The sequence below is a fragment of the Myxine glutinosa genome, chromosome 2 (genome assembly GCF_964187855.1).
Source record: "Myxine glutinosa chromosome 2, kmMyxGlut1.1, whole genome shotgun sequence".
Classification (NCBI taxonomy): domain Eukaryota; kingdom Metazoa; phylum Chordata; class Myxini; order Myxiniformes; family Myxinidae; genus Myxine; species Myxine glutinosa.
The window spans coordinates 239,907,010-239,924,544 of record NC_136262.1 but is presented as its reverse complement, the minus strand read 5'-3'; the positions used below and the strand labels follow the sequence as shown (position 1 = coordinate 239,924,544).

Sequence of the window (17,535 nt, the reverse complement as noted above, 5' to 3'; positions counted from 1 at the left end):
GGCTCTGCGGGAAAAATAACTTCCCCGCATTCCCAGGTCTGAAAAGCACTTGGTGTGTTTTTTTTTTTTTTTTTTTTTGTATACAAGATCGAGGCTCGTGAAAGAGCGAACATTTATCACACAGAAAGACAAACCGACACATAAAACAAATAACATCGGGAGCGGTAGACAAGATGGGGAGAGAGGGGGAAGGACACAAACACAACATTTGAGAGCAGGAACCGAGAGACATGGAGACATCGAGAGATCTGTGGGAGGGAGAGGGCTTTGGGGGGGGGCATGGGAAAGGGGGTGGGAGAGGCATAAAACAGAGGTGGGAGAGGCTCCTTCGTTTGTGCAACATCACTGTTGCTTGATGGCGAGTGACCTATTATGCACAACTGACAGTGAGGAAAAAACAAGCCTGGGTCCCCCGTCGGTGAAGTGATGCGAGTTGACAAAGTGGAAGACGCAAGGCGGCCATCTTGGATTTTGACAAGGCGACCCAATTTTCAATAGCATTCTCCTTTATGCGTAGATACACCCACACACCAGATTAGAAGTTAGTAGTTCGTTTATGTTTTAGGATATTCCACTCACAAGGTTCAGACATACATGGCGGCGGCCATCTTGGATTTTGACATGGCGACCCAATTTTCAATAGCGCTTTTCCTGATGCCTAGATACACCCACACACCAGATTAGAAGTTGGTACTTCGCTTATTTTTCAAGATATTCCGCTCACAAGGTTCAGACATGCATGGCGGCGGCCATCTTGGATTTTGACGTGGCGACCAAATTTTCAATAGCGTTCTTCCTTATGCCTAGATACACCCACACACCAGATTAGAAGTTGGTACTTCGCTTATTTTTCAAGATATTCCGCTCACAAGGTTGACATACATGGCGTCAGACATACATGGCGGCGGCCATCTTAGATTTTGACGTGGGTTGCACCCACACACCAAATTAGAATTCGGTCCTTCGCTTACACACGCACGCACATTCGCACGCCCGCACAAACCATAGTCCCCCTTTCGCTCCGCGGTGCGACGGGAGACAAAAAAGGTGAATAACACAGGCTACACTTAACGTAAAATCAAGCTTACTCTGTGCAGACCCATGCTTAATTAATACTTGTTGATGCAACAGACAGACCTGCTAGATCCAAAGTCAATTCCACAAGCTCAGAATATTTTAGACAAATAAATATACAACAAAAGCAGAGACAAACAGCTGACAAGGTCTGGAAAATGAGAAGCTGTTTTTCAACAGGATGGGATACTCAATATCCTTCCTCTGCAGGAATGTGGGCCCAGTATGAGTAATTAAACAAGGCAGAAAGAGGAAAAAGTAATTAAAGGTTTTAAAACAAAGTGTTGCATTGGTACACTTGGAAAATGGAATTGATATCACAGGCAGCAATTAAAATGTACGACAGAAAAGTCATGTTGCTTTCCTTATTGGATGAGTGAGGAGCACCTAAACCAGCCTCAATTATCTAACAAACTAATCCGTCATCCAATGGATTCTCTAACTCGAACCAAAACAAAGAATCCTATCAGAGAAACAGTGTTATTATACCACAGCGAAATCTGCTTCAGGCATGATAGTCACAGCACTTCATTCAAATTTGCCTTTCGTGCCACATTGTGGCAACCGGAGATCGACAATTCGTGTGCGCAACATAAATGCATCCGTACAAATTGACAAGCTTGTTGCAATAAGCACAAGTTTTCTGCATTGGGTTGGGGAGGATGAGTGGGTGTTTTGCATTGCTTTCATGGAAGGGGGAGCAATTTTGTTGTCCATTTCATACAGAGATGGAATGCATTTGCAAAGACTGCACACGATAGAAATCCATCGACTTCAAATATCAAGGAAGACACCCCACTTGAAATTAATAATAGCATGAAGAAAACAATTCGACACATTTGCATACAAAAACAAATTTGCCCATCAAAATAAACTCAAAAACTACTTTTAGTTTGACGTTGACCGTTTCAGCAAGCTTAGACAGGCTTGCTTGTTCTTGGACAACTAACTTGTTCCTGACGTCCCATAATAAAAGGGGGAAACCACCACTCAAGTAATGGTAAAGTTTGCAGGGATAAGTAAACAAACGAAAACACATTCACATGCAACTCTCATAACATATTACCCATAGAGACAGAACAGGTTTCAACCCTATCCCCCACCTATCCCCACCCTCTCAAATCTAACAAAATAGGCCAGACAATGCCCGGCCTGTAAAAGGGAAAGGTGTGGTGGAACAAGCCAGAAAAAGAAAGAACAGGGTGTGGTGTATCTCATGTGCCAAACTTACTGCGCTTCCCCAGGTCGTAGAAAAACCAAGCAGCTCCCTGGTTAAGCTTTTGTGGCCGGTACTATAAAAGGGTCGAGAGAAGGAAGAGAAGGCATTCGTGAGTGGCTAAGTTCAAACGACTGCTAATAACACCACAAATGGGTAAAAATACAAAGCTCGACACAATGGTTTTATCATAAATACCAACCAAAGGCACAATGCAAGTGTAAATCTCGCAATTTTACGGGCAAATGCTAACATTTCTGCTCCATTGCCAATTAATGTGCAGACATATCTTTATTCTAACAAAAAAAAGAAAAAAATTCAAATGGAACACCGAACCAACATTAGAGAATTTCAATTGTATCAGGTGTGGCAATACATGCGAATTGTTGCTCCCAGCTTGCTAGCTCGATGACAGAAGACGGAATTAGCTTTTTTGCCGCCTCCATCAAACCCCATTTGGAATCCCGTGCGGGCATGGGCAACATGCGAGTTAATATAAATGATTAACATACAGAAAAATATGCCCTTGGGATACAAACTGCTCAGCCAAACGAGCGATCACATGAAACAAGTAGTTGTGCAATTTCAGGTTTAACTGTCTGTACAAATGTCACGATTCAAATTGAAAACTGAAGCAGGAAGCACCACTGAATACAACTCGGACATTGAAGGAAGCAGGCAAACAGGAATAAAAGATAGACTTGCTAATTGTGGGAGCTGGAATAGCAGAAGAAGAACTAACCCTAACAACCATACCAGTTCAAAAGGAAAGGGTGGGAGTGAGCTTATAAATATAAGCTTCAACTAGAACGGCACTCAATAGAAAGCATACCTCCACCAGGTTGGCCATTTCACTCAATGGTGAAGAATCACTTAAAAAATTATACGAGCTGGATCCGGATCTTCACCAAAATGGAATCTATTCTTCCTTGTCACACACACGACCTGTCCAACAAGTTTCGTCCAAATCCATCCATAACTTTTTGGATATCCTGCTGTAGGTTGGTTTTGGCCCAATCTCCCAAAGGTGAAGAATCACTTTAAAAATTAAATAATTCTCATATCCGAATCCATATTCAAATCTTCACCAAAATCGAATCGTCCTCGTCAGACACCCAACCGGTCCACAACCTTTCATCCAAATCCGTCCACAACTTTGAGATATTTTGCTATGTATCGTTTTTGGCCCTATCTCCAATTCGGTGAAGAATCACTAAAAAATTCTACGAGCCGAATCCGAATCCGGATCTTCACCAAAATCTAATCATTTCGTCCTCGTCACAGACGCTACATTTCTGCTGCAAATTTTGTCCGAATCCGTCCACAACCTTTTGAGATATTTTGTTCACAAACGGACAGACAAACAGACAGAGTGGGTAAAAATATGACCTCCATTCACCTTTGGTGGCAGAGGTAATAAAAACATAGGGGCAATACCCCTGGCGCTCACCTGGTAGAATAAACAGTATACTGACTGCACTGACTAAAGGTATTTAAAGCCAATTTCAATGGTTGCCAGAAGACAGGGCAGCAAGTAGAATCATACCAACAAAAAAAAATACCTACTTTTTGGGAGAAACCCCTCCACTCCATAAACCCCCTCAGGCCCCGATTTTAATAATGATGAACAAACATTGGTACATCAAGGGTGATGAAGGTTGTGGTGGTTTCATCGAAATTGCTTGTGTAGTTTCTGAGAAGAAAGTAAATACATATTTTGGGAGATCAAACCTGGACCCACTTTGACCCCCCCCCCTCCCTCCCCCCATAGACTGCCTTAGACTTCGATTTTCTTAATGCCATGAACAAACTTCGGTACATCACGGGTGATGAAAGTTTTGGTCAAGTTTCATCGGAATTGTGTGTGTAGTTTCAGAGGAAAAAGCAAATTCCTATTTTTGGGGGTCAAACCTGGATCCACTTTGACCCTCGTAAACCCTCTTAGCCCCCCATCTTTTTTTGATGCCGTGAACAAACTTTAGTCACAACACAATAAATATAATTTGTGCCAAGTTTGGTCACAATCCCTTCAGCGGTTTCGGAGAAGTTGCAAGTGATTACGGACAGACGGACAACGCGCCATCGCATAAGCTCCCCTGAACATAGTTCCTGGTGAGCTAAAAAAATAAGAAAAAGATCTTCCGGTTGTCGACTTTCGTTAAACCGATTGATCAAGCCAAATGTCCAAATTCTGTAGAATCAAAATAGTTCAGAAAGCAGAAAAATGTTACAAAACAAAAATAAAGTTAAAATAATATCTGCAAAGGGAAGTGGCTTGAAGAGCCGAAAAGATCATCAATTCCCAATGGGCCAATATTGGAGGTGCCCAGGGCTATTCTTGCACATCATAAATCCATAACATTTAGAGATATGGAACATTATGGAATACCTACAGTACCTATAGAAAGTCTGTGCCCCCTTTCAGATTTTTCACCTTTTGTTGTCTTATTAGCCTTGATTTCAAATGCATTAAATCAGACTTTTTCCACCTTTAAATACACATCATAACCCACAACTTCCAAGTGAAAAACAAATTCCACATATTTCAGCAAATTAATTAAAAATACAAAACTGGATTATCTGGGTTGATACTGGGTGGAAGCACCTTTGACAGCAATTACAGCCAAGTCTGTTGGGATAGGTCTCTACCAACTTTGCACACCTTGATTGGGCAATATTTGCCCATTCTTCTGTACAAAACTGTTCAACCTCAGCCAAGTTGCATGGGGAGTGTTTATGGACAGAAATTTTCAAGTCATGCCACAGATTCGATTGGATTTAGGTCAGGGGTCTGACTGGGCCACTCAGATATTTATCTTTTTGCTCCAAGGGATATTCAAGGCCTTTGAAATATTTTTATACCCATCCCGTGATCTGTACCTTTCCACAACTTTATCCCAGAGATCTTTTGAAAGCTCCTTGGTGCTCATTGTTGTCTTTGCTGTGAAATGCACTACCCAGCAAAGGAAAGCAACAGGAAAAGCAACAGGGCATCACTGAAATAATCAGAATCACTACAATCTAACACAGGTGGAGGGGCCAATTTACTTAACAACCCTAACAACTCGGTGTGATTTTGAAGGTGATTGGTTACACCTGAGCCAATTTACAATTGCTAATTTAAAATAAGGGGGGCTGGACACTTATCCGACCAAGATCTTCTAGTTTAGTATTTTAAATAAATTTTCTGAAATTTTGAAAATTTGTTTGGCCAAGTACTGCAAAACATCCAAGTAGTCAAAGTACTGTACTGATAAGAGGAAGGGTTTTTTTCGAAAGTGCCAATGACGGGATTTGTATTCTACAGTGTTTAAGTATATAATTCAATTGAAATAAATGATTTTAAAGGTTGCAGTGAACAAAAAATTGACGTTTACTGCCGTCGATGCCACGTCTTTTACATCACCAATTTAACACGCTACATTAGTTCTTCGTGCCCGCTTGTGTCCATAATGACGTCGCTAAAACAGCAAGTTTCATCTTTGGAATGATTCTCAATTTGGTTCGACTGCCAGACAGGCAAAGCGTAAAAAAATAAATAAATAAAATCACTATGCACACACGATCGGGATAAATTCAGAGCTAAAGTATTTAAATGAAAGCTTTGTTTTCCAATTTTATTCTGATTTGTGTTGAAAATACAACATTCAATTGAAATTGAAGTTGTTCCTCAATCATACAAGCATTACGCCTAGGTCCCCTGTCGGTGAAGTGATGAGTTGACAAAGTGGAAGACGCAAGGCGGCCATCTTGGATTTTGACGCGGGAACCCAATTTTCAATAGCGTTCTTCCTTATGCCTAGATACACCCACACACCAGATTAGAAGTTGGTACTTCGCTTACTTTTCAAGATATTCCACTCACAAGGTTCAGACATACATGGCGGCGGCCATTTTGGATTTTGACGTGGCGACCCAATTTTCAAAAGCTTTCTTCCTTATGCGTAGATACACCCACACACCAGATTAGAAGTTAGTACTAGTAGTTCGTTTATTTTTCAAAATATTTCGCTCACAAGGTTCAGACATATATATGGTGGCGGCCATCTTGGATTTTGGCGTGGCGACCCAATTTTCAATAGCGTTCTTCCTTGTGCCTAGATACACCCACACACCAGATTAGAAGTTGGTACCTCACTTATTTTTTCAGATATTCCGCTCACAAGGTTCAGACATACATGGCGGCGGCCATCTTGGATTTTGACGTGGGTTGCACCCACACCAAATTAGAATTCGGTCCTTCGCTTACGCACGCACGGACGGGAAAAACCAGTCCCCCTTTCGCTACGCGGTGCGACGGGGGACAAAAATGATGTTTGTAGATAGACAAAGTGAACCAGTTGCTTAATCCAGTCTTTGGCTTCATGAGTGGGGTAATTAAACAGAAACTTGATCTATTAAATTCACACCTACAGTTGTATTTTTCCACTAAACCTTTCTCCTTCCAACACAGCAGTATACCCAACATTTGAAATTTGCAATGATATGCCACATTTTTCCAGAACCCTTAGCATTTTTTCTGTCTAGTTCGCGTTGGTATTCATTACCAGCGTTGGTATGGTTGGTACCGTTGGTATGGTATTTGTCGAAATAAATTGTGACCTTCAATCCCATCCACATCATGGTCCATTATTTACACCTAAACACATGAACCAAAATAAATAAATAAATAAATAAACAAACAATTGTGCAATTGCACTCTGAAAGGCCTCTCCAGTGGAAAAACAAACAAGTTAATAAAGAAAACAAGGCATTAAAGTTGGAAGAGCCTGATATTTTGTATTATCACAGCAATCTGCACTTGCAGTAAAAAAAACGTGTTTCCTCCTCATTGCCAAAGCATGGTGAAGATAGATGACAAGCAGTGTGGAAAATGGAGCCCCAACCTGTACCTTCACAATCATGCACTCCCCACAGGCCAGTGTCATGGGTTGTACAGCAAAACCAAGTCGTTTGCCGCTAATAGATGCTTCAGCCTCAACCTTAAATGCACTCACCATTCGAGCATGCACAGGGCAAAACTAAGATAACCACGCGTAAATGCGTGCACGCAGGACTTTTCTCGGCTTGGGTGCAGGCAAAACTCTTCCGACCATAATGAAGAGCAGCAAAAAAATAAAAATAAAAATTGGTGTGCAGTCAGGATGCATGAAACAAATGCAAAGAGTTGCCGTTTGAGATGTCGCATATTTGAGACCCTACATTGCATAGTGCCGACCAATATTAATGCCAAATTTGGCTTGTGGAATGTCCCTGTGGCAGGAGTCGAAAAAAAAGTGAAAGAAAAGACATGCACTCAAAATGTGGCCAACTCCCTTCTGGTCATACAACTAGCCATCTGTGGGAGAAAAATTGCTCACAAACAACCGACACACCTACTACTGCAGCTCATGTTTGATGATTGCAGGCCACGTGTGAACACTTGTAAAGCCATCTAAGCTTTACACGGAGCTTCAGCTATTGTGCAAAATAACCATGGACTACAGGGTAGCAGAGAGGAGGTGGAGGGGATTCACAGGGCAGTCAAACAAGGCAACAAAAAAATAAAAATATATTTGGACATAATTTCATTGCAAATTACAACAATTTTCATTTTGCAAAATGCACAATACAACCAAAGTTTTCAGCCCTTGACATCACCACCTCTCACAAAGCTGACATATCCTGTTCATATGTCATTAATATGCAATGACAACCAAAAGGAATACTGTGTGCTTTAGAATGAACTGTTTCACTGCTTAAGGTCTTTAGACAGGGATTATGTTCTATATGTACATGCAAACACTTGTGGAAAGCAAAAAAACAAATTCCAAGATGCCACTCAATACTTGTAAAGGGAGAAGCTCAGCATGGATAATCACTTGGCCAGGATGACGAGCTACATCTCCATGAGATCAAAACATGTCTCCACAAGAAGGGTGCAAAAACAGCACCAAACTAGAATGGCACTCGGAAGAGTGCACACCTCCGCTATAGGCTGAACAGTTTAAGTTTTGTATCCAACTGATAGGCCGGATCTTGATTTGTAACCGGAACCAAAATCTAATCGGCTTGTTCGTCACCAAACCAACTCCTTCACCAAGTTTATTCACAACTCGTCCATAACTTTTTAAAATATGCTATTTTTCACTTTGCCTGATCTATCAATGGTGAAGATTCACTTAAAAATTAAATAATTCTCATATCCAAATCCATATTCAGATTTTCACCAAAATCGAATTGATTTGTTCTTGTCAGACACACCCAACCGGTCCACCAAGTTTCGTCCAAATCCGTCCATAACTTTTTGAGATATTTTGATATATCGGTTTTGGCCCTAACTCTCAATGGTGAAGAATCACTTATAAAATTCTCGTAGCTGGATCCTAATCCGGATCTTCACCAAAATCTAATGATTTCGTCCTCGTCACATACACTATCTCTACCCCAAATTTCATCCAAACCTTCCCGACAGGAAGGGCATCCGGCCATAAAAACATTGCCCCAAACAGGGAACCATGATTGTCATGGGACCCGCAAGGCTAACCCCCGCTCCAGCGGGGAAAATGGCCTTAAAACGATCATTCATTCATTCATTCTTCCCACAACCTTTTGAGATGTATTGTTCACAGTCAGACAAACAAGAAATGTTGTGCATAGCACAATAATTGGAAAATCCCTAAAATAAGTTGTTGGCCTATGATTACCTCAAAAAAGAATTGGCGGTTGACTTCAGTGATGTGGCATGCAAATCCTCTTAAAATTTGAAGTCAATCGGATGAAAATTGAGGATTTTAGAAATTTGACAAAACCTTTGGCCTATGTTGACCCCAAAAACAACAAGCTTCTTGCTTATGACAAACTCTACCATTTGGTGACGTTTCGTGATCAGAAGAAAATTGTGACCTGGAGGCGATTGACATACAAAGAATAACGCTCAAGACCAACCAATATACAGTCGGTCCCGCTAGTAGTGGGGGACATGTTCCTGGAAAAACCGCGAATAGTGAAACCCGCAAATAGTGAAACCCACGAATAGCGGGGCATTATTTCAATGGGAAAAAGAGGGGATAGGTTGCAGTCGCAAAAATCTACGGATTGTGAGGCAAAATCCGTAAATGGTCAGGAAAATCCCAAGGATGTCGACGATAATCCACGAAGGTCTATGAAAGTCCCGGAAATGGCGAGACAAAACTCACGAATGTCGACGAAAATCCGCAAAAAGGGACGAAAATCCTGTGAATGCAAGCCGTGGCATTGTTTCAATGGGGAAAAGGGGGATACGTTATAGGTTCCCGGCAGAACCAGATTCATACAAGAATTTTTTTTATACTTTACATTGTTTGACCACAAATGCACATGATTACAGTTTCATAAAAAATGCTTACAACTTAAAAAAACAACACCAGGTACCATTTCCAATTTATTGAAGGAATGCTCTTACAGTTTATCAAACAAGCTTAACCATACCGTACCGTGAAAGTAAAAACAAACCACAACACCATCATGTACCATTTACATTTTTTATTTTACAAACACAGGCAACTTTCAAATGATGATGATGGTGATGAATTAAAATCCCATGAATTCCTCGAACTTTGAGGGAAGCCCAAATGATGGTGCAGCAAAATCGTGCAATAAGGGAGAGCCAGAAGACATAGGGGAAGGTGAGGACGCTGGTGGGAATGCTGGTGAAGACGCTGAGGAACGCAGGAGAGGGTGCTGGTGGTCTTGAGGTGGAGGGAGCAGGGCTGAATAAATGGGTAATGGAGAGCTGCCTGACACATTTCCCAACAATTCGATGCAGCTCTTTGTACGGGAGCAATGCATCATCCAAGCCCCTCTTGAACTTGAGGTACTTCTCCACGACTGGGTCAGCGTCTTGCACCGTCGACAATCGCCCACATGTCCTGCAGCGAGTGTCCAGGAACTGGTCTGTGAGGTTGGACCTCGGCACCTTTTCATTACTACCCGCCTCTGCCTCCTCGGAAACCTTTGGAATGGCATCCAACTCGTCCTCAGTGAACGGGTTTAGGGAACGGTTCAGCATCATGGTTTTCAGCATGGAGTCCCTCGTCTGCGTGTTGTCCTCGATCCATATTCTGAGTCTTTTCCATCCTTTCCATGTGGACATACCGGACATGGGTGACCACATTCGTACTAGATAGTGCTCGCTGAATGTTTCTCACGAATGGCCTTCTCCTTCCGTATGTAGCGAACGGTGCATTCGTTGACGCCATAATGCCTGCCAACAGAAGTCGCGCATTCTCTCCTCTCAAAAGCTGGTCGAGCAGCTTCACTTTCTAGCTCAGGCACATCATTTTCTTCTGCATATTGGTAGTCGACGCATCTCCGGCACTGGTCTTGCGCTTGGGGGCCACAATTGAACGATGAGCAAAGAGTCAAAACCACAGGTCGAAGCAACGGGACGAGAACAAAGATCGAGATCAAGGACACAATCTGTCTATATGCAGGATTGTGAGCATTGTAGGTATGTGAGAGCTAATTGTTTGTGGGGGATGTTATCGGATGATACCGTAGAGCCCATCTGCTAATTTCAATAATAGTTTTAATAAAACGCTTCGTTTGCATTCTATAATTTGCGGAGTTTACTTGTTTACACATCTGGTGGGATATCCCGCGAAGCTCTCGATTATAGTCCAGCTAAAATTTGCGGCCGCAAAAGCCATGAAAACGCCTATCACACAGCAGGTCATGCTCCTGGGTCATAGAAGTTTTTTTTGCGTACGTCCAGCTGCTTTATATGCATGGTTGGTGAAAGATGGGTTTTATAAATGTGTCAAGCTAGCAGCTCGTGAAATTTTTTTTTTGCACCCCTGAAAAACCACGAATTCACGGAACAGCCGCGAAAAAAAAAAAACCCCCCACGAATTTGCAGCACATTTTTCCGTGAATAGAGACGCACTTTATCAACTGCAAATATGCAGATTCCACTAATAGCAGGGTCCGACTGGACTTGAAAAATCTTAGATTTTCATAAGTAAAACAAACGGACAGGGGTGAAAACATAACCTCCATCCACCTTTGGTGGCGGAGGTAACTAGAACAGCACTCGATAGAGAGAAACCTCTGCCAGGCTGACAAGTTTACACTTTGTATCCCACTGATGGGCCTGAACTAGATTCGGACCTGAACCAAAATCAAATCGGCTGGTTCTTGTTGCCGAAACAACTCATACCCAACATTTTGAAATGTTGTGCTTTATAAAATCTGTTTTAGCCCTATCACTCAATGGTGAAGAATCACTTGGAAATTTTTTTTATCGGATCGAGATCCGGAGTCTGATCTTCCCCAAAATCGAATCCATTATTCCTCGTCACACACCCAACCTCTCTACCAAGTTTTGTACGAATTCGACCACAACTTTTTGAAATATCCAGTTCACAAACAGACAGGAACAAAAAACAACCTCCATCCACCTTCAGTGGCAGAGGTAACAGATATTGGTCAGTTAGCTTGCTTCCAATTACAAGCCAAGTCATGGAATAATCATTGCTTCTGAAGTCAAATCTTTTTCTGGTTTTCAAAACAAATGTCTGACCATCGGTTTGGATTCCGTCCCGGTCAATGAACAGTTGCACACGCTTTAGCTCCTCTAACGTTTGGAGGCCTCATTCTGCAACAAGGCGTTAGAACTGTCTCTGGACATATCTCAGGTATTGGACAAAGACTGGCATCCTGCTTTGCTTTCCAAGCTCTCTTCCTGCTGCATAGAATGCCACATCCACTGCTGCATAGAAGGCCCTCCACCTCCCAACGGTGTCCTGTCTCTGCTCTCCCACCCCCACCCCCCACCCCCTCCCCACCACCCGTCCAAACTACAAGAAGTCACCCCTCCCCTCCCAATCGAAAGGCATCGATCCCCTCCCCACACTCGAGCCTTCAACCCTCCCTCCCCACTGGGAATCAATGCCCCACCCCCTTCCAAAGTGATTCCATCTTTACTCACTGTCCTTCCAATCATAAAAGCAAATGGGCATTCCCACGTCGAAACAGCAGAACACGTAATGCTTTCTACTCCACTATCATGCTATCAAACAAATTCACAGAAACATATCAATTTTGAGAGAAAATAGTCAGAAATAGCAAACCTGTGTAACCTCTGCAGTAATAGCGCTGCTTGAGAGAAAAGATAATTACAAATGATTCCAAAAGGTAATTTCTAAATTTGTGGCTGTAGTATATAAATTGTGGGTGGAGTTTGGTGAACTGTCCAGCCAATGGGTGGAACTCACACGGAAAATGCAGGGCTCCTTTCATAGCACACAAGAGTGCTCATCCTACTATTAATTAGCAATTGGTCTCTGGCTTTGATGGCAATACAATTTTGTGTAATTATGGACCCGAAGCATCAAAAAGCTACATGTATCGAACAAACAGTATCAAATGGAGCACCTACCACCACTAGAGCATTTAAATTGCATCAGATGTGGTAATAAATGTGAATTGTTTCTCCCAGTTTTTTGCATTTTTGCTGCCTCATCCCAGGTCCATTAAAAATATTGTGCGGGCATGGGCAACTTGCGAATATTGAATCTATAAACACAGTATCCCACAATTTATGGAATATAGATAAGAATGGCAGGCTCGTTCCAATCTCTTCACAAAAGCTAATGCCTGCCTTTTTTTGAGAGTTCGAAGGAACCAGCTTGGCCGCAGGAGATGAAAACGGCAATATTGCATCGTTGCATCAAGGGATGCAACATAAGCTATTCCTGTGCTATAGAAAATAACTTATGTTGCGTGTAGCTGCCTAAGATCTGTAGAACACTGTACCACAAGCAAAGTACAGTGCAGCATTGTCAAATGCCACCCCGGACAATGATTATTAGACACTCCAGAAATTTCAAGTTGTGACTGAAGTTGTGATCCCAAACCTCAGACAGAAAAACAAGTCACATAGTTTGAGTTAGTCGACGGAATAATGGAAATGTGAAGCAACTGACCGAGTGATGGCTGAAAATTTTGTTTTTCCATGTCAGAGACGGATCATCGAGTCATTTATCATGTAATAAACTATTTGGCAGCAACCTTTCAACTTGTTCTGACATATTCCAAAGGGAATTACCTGCTGGGAAAGAAATTAACGTAAATGTTTCTACTCATTCATTATGTGAAAAAGCAGTGATTTTTCCATTTGAGTGACGTCATCACTTTTAGAGCGAGTAAGATCTAAGTAGCTTGTTGGCATAGCTGTCCACCTACATTTTGTTCCTAGGTATATATTAAAGGTGTTCATGAGCAACCTTTACAGCAAGACTTTGATCAAAACGAAGGTATCAAGTACAAACCGAAACGTCACCCACTTTTGTTCTGAACGGTTAACGCCCAAAACGTCAGCTTCTCCTCGTTTCTCAAGGCAATTCACATACCTCGATCAATATTCTGTCGATTTGTCCATTGTTATACCTGGCCGATTCAGATCAATACTAGCCTTCATAAACAAGACGAGTTCTTCATTCTACTCAAAGTATTAACCCACAACAGCTTGAAGGAATAGACACGATAGCAGTCAGAAAAAATAATTAATTAATTACTGAAATGCACGACAGGAAGCAAACAGGGGAAGGGAGAGGTTTAGTTGGTTAAATGTTCTTTTTAAAGGAAGCTCAGCAGCATTGTTAATTTTAAGCTGGCTCTGACAACTCATCTAATTATGTGCATTGTGGGTAACAGAGTATTCATGGTGAACAGTGCACCGAGTTGCGGCCACTTAAAAGGCAACACTGAAGCACTCGTGCTTTCAGCAGCGAAAGTGGATTGGCAGATTTGGCACAATACAACTTGCAATAATGAAGTTCATTTGGACTGGAGGAAAGTCCCTGTAAGCAAGGATTTGAGCAACAACTTTGGGGAAATCAAATTATGTGAAAAGAGGATTTTGAAGAAGCAGTGTGTTTTTCAAAGTTGTTCTGCAATTTGATACTCTACATTTGGGGTACTGTTGTAGACTCGTGAGAGGCACCAGCACTTTTAAGGAAAAGCAAAATGTCACTTTACCACAGCACACGTGCTGGCGGTTAATTGGCACTGTGGTAGAATTTCATATTTGCAATTTTATTTTTGCCATTTCTTTGGCACTTCATATTTGCATCAGCGTTTCTCTGCAACATTGTCCTCCATACAAGTCGAGGTGATCCATTCCAAGAATGGTGGCACCAAGCAGAAAAGGCACCATTAGCAGCCTGCAAGAGTACATTTCTAATGCAATACAGGTTATATCCTTCCTCACACTTTTGTCTTGAACAAATTACAGAACAAACTAGAAAGAGCAATCAGAGATTGCAAATCCCCCCCCCCCCCCCCCCAGGATGTATTTTCAGTGTTTTTTAAGGCTTTTGTGTTAAAACAAATATGGCGGCCGAACCACGTGACCGATGACGTCTTTTTTTCTGAACCAATTCATTCCTAGATTATGCTCAAGAAATTTCATCTTGATCGGATGAAGTTTTGCAATTGTCGAATTATGACGTCATAATGGAGGCACCTATGACAATCATCAACATATTTTCTTCCCCATGGAGAGTTCTTCACAATGAGCCATGTCTCAATTTTTTCTATTCTGCGCTTTGAGATTATAGAGGTGCAAAGTTTTTCGGTTTTTCCAAGATGGAGGCCGCACCACGTGACCTATGACGTCATAATTATCATTCAAAAATTCTACAGGTGGAGTTGCACCCATGGTGAAAATTTCCTGTCAATTGGACCAAAGACAAACAAACAGATGAAAAATCGGTCAGAGACCGAGGACTTACAGGAACGTTTTTTTTTTAATCGGCCATTTTGAATTAAGTTTTTCGGTTTTTCCAAGATGGCAGCCAAACCATGTGACTGATATCATTATTTGTTTTCTAAACTAATTTATTCCTAGATTATGCTCAAGAAATTTCATCTTGATCGGATGAAGTTTTGTACATGTCGAATTATGACGTCATAATGGAGGCACCTATGACCATCATTAACATATTTTATTCCCCATGGAGAGTTCTTTACAATGAGCCACGTCTCAATGTTTTCTATTCAGCACTTTCGGAGATAGAGGTGCAAAGTTTTTCGGTTTTTCCAAGATGGCGGCTGAACCATGTGACCGATCACGTCATCATTATTTTTTTTCTCCACCAGTTTATGCCGACATGGCGCTCAATAAATTGCATCTTGATTGGATGAAGTTTTGTACTTGTCGAATTATGACGTCATAATGGAGGCCTTGGGCCCATAGAGTTAAAATTGGGCAGTCTATTCGAGGGCAACTGGATTATGCTCATGAAATTTCATCTTGATTGGATGAAGTTTTGTACTTGTCGAATTTTGACGTCATAATGGAGGCCTTGGGCCCAGAGTTAAAAATTGGGCACAGTTGATTCCAGAGCAAGGCAAATATGTGTGTAAAGTATGGCGATGCTATGTGCAACGATGTAGACGTAGTACTGCGTACAAACAAAGACACGACAGATAGAAAAACCAACCAACCAACCTGCCGGAATATTTTCCGGCAAGGAACAAGCAAAGACAAACGCAATACCCTCTCCTCAAGCGAGGTTAATTACAGCAAATGAAGAGGAGGAAAGATCTTCACCGAAGATCGGCAGCAGCCTTGGAAATGTTTTTGCTTTCAGGCTTCAATATGTCGCAAATGGGTAGGGGTGTTGGAGGAGGGAAGGGGTCATGAAATACTAAAACAAGAAGGGAAATTGCTTTGCAATACATGTCTCCTACTGGTCCCAATGTTCTTGTTCCAAGCATTCGGCCATTGCTACAGTACAAGTTGCAGTTTCTGGAACTTACAAAGCCATGTACCAAATTTCAGCTTAATATGTTAAAGGGTAAGGAGAAGAAGTCCAGAAAACAGACCCATGTATAATATGCATGTCAAAAGATAGGGGGAGGGGAGCAGTTGGAGGAGAGTGTGATACAACTTGGGTGATCCATAATAAAGTTCCAATTTTCAATATGGAACTACTGTTTATAGATAAAGCATTCGATTTTTTGTTCGAAATATTGTTTATTACTATTAATACTTCCACGTTGGTGGGAATTATTATTATTATAATTTCCCCCCCCCCCTCCCCCACCCACCCACCCAAACAGGCATAGTTGCCATTATTGGTCAGGAAATGAGCCAGAAAAGTCAAATGCAACAAAAATCAGACAAAACTACTGGTTTGGTGTGGAATGGCTTCCACCCAACTAATTGGACCGTACATCCTCCAAAGTACAATGAACACACAGAGGCACGTGTAAATGCTTCAAAACTTTCTGCCAAGAATACAGCAATGGGACAACACAAATTAAACTATTTTTCATGCAATATGGTGCCCCTCTGCACCACTCATTTGAAGTTTGTAAATGATTGGATACCCACTTTCCACAAAGATGGATTGGACGAGGACCAATAGGTAGTCCTCCAGTAGTCATGATTTAACACCAATAATTTTTTTTTGTGGGGATGCATTAAAGAAAAGGTGTCGGCAAGCAGACCCGCTGATGTGGACGGATTACAACAACACAACATGCATTTTAAGGCTATTTTCCCTGCTAGAGCGGGGGTTAGCCTTGCGGTCCCCATGACAATGTTCTCCATTTTGCCCTATTTTCTGCATCTCTCCTTGTTAACCCCCTTGCCCGCATTTCTTCTTCCACCATCTTTAACCAAGTGTTTCTCGGTCTTCCCCATCTTCTACTTCCTTCTACATTCATTTCCATCACTCTTCTCAACCAGTCACTTTCATCCTTCCTCAACACATGACCAAACCATCTCAACCTGTTCCTCTTCACAGCATCAATCACAGGCTCTATTCCCATCATCTTTCGCAATTCATCATTTGTCTTCCTCTCTCTCTCAACGATACTCCACACATCCACCAAACCATTCACATTTCCACCCTTTCCAGCCTTCGTTGCTGCTCTACGTTCATTACCCATGTCTCGCTCCCATAAATCATAACACTTCTCACACATGCAGCATACACCTTTCCCTTCAGCTTCAACGACACTCCCCTCCTCATCAGCACGCCACTCAGTTCCCGAAACTTCTTCCATGCACATCTCACTCGAGCAACCGTTACCGAGTCTGATCCACCTTCTCCATTCAGCACGTCTCCGAGGTAGCAAAATGTTTTCACACCTTCCAGCTTCACGCCGTCTCCAAGATCCAACTCAACATTTCCTCCATCTGCAGCTCCCTCTGTGCACACCTTACATTTTAATGTAGCTGCCACACTGGTTAATTAATGACCCTCAGACCA

At 42.0% G+C, this 17,535-nt stretch overlaps 1 protein-coding gene across 2 annotated transcripts in view; it reads right to left on the bottom strand.

The window, feature by feature from the left end:
• The window catches only part of FAM53A (family with sequence similarity 53 member A), a 157,092-nt gene that overhangs the window by 87,097 nt on the left and 52,460 nt on the right, over positions 1–17,535 (bottom strand). Inside the window, exon 3 of one of the 2 annotated variants that reach the window (XM_068106039.2) lies at positions 2,306–2,366. The exons of the other annotated variant lie outside the window; for it this stretch is intronic. Coding sequence (XP_067962140.1) covers positions 2,306–2,366 — 61 coding nt within the window. The remainder of the gene's footprint in view (positions 1–2,305; positions 2,367–17,535) is intronic. 2 annotated transcript variants of the gene reach the window in all.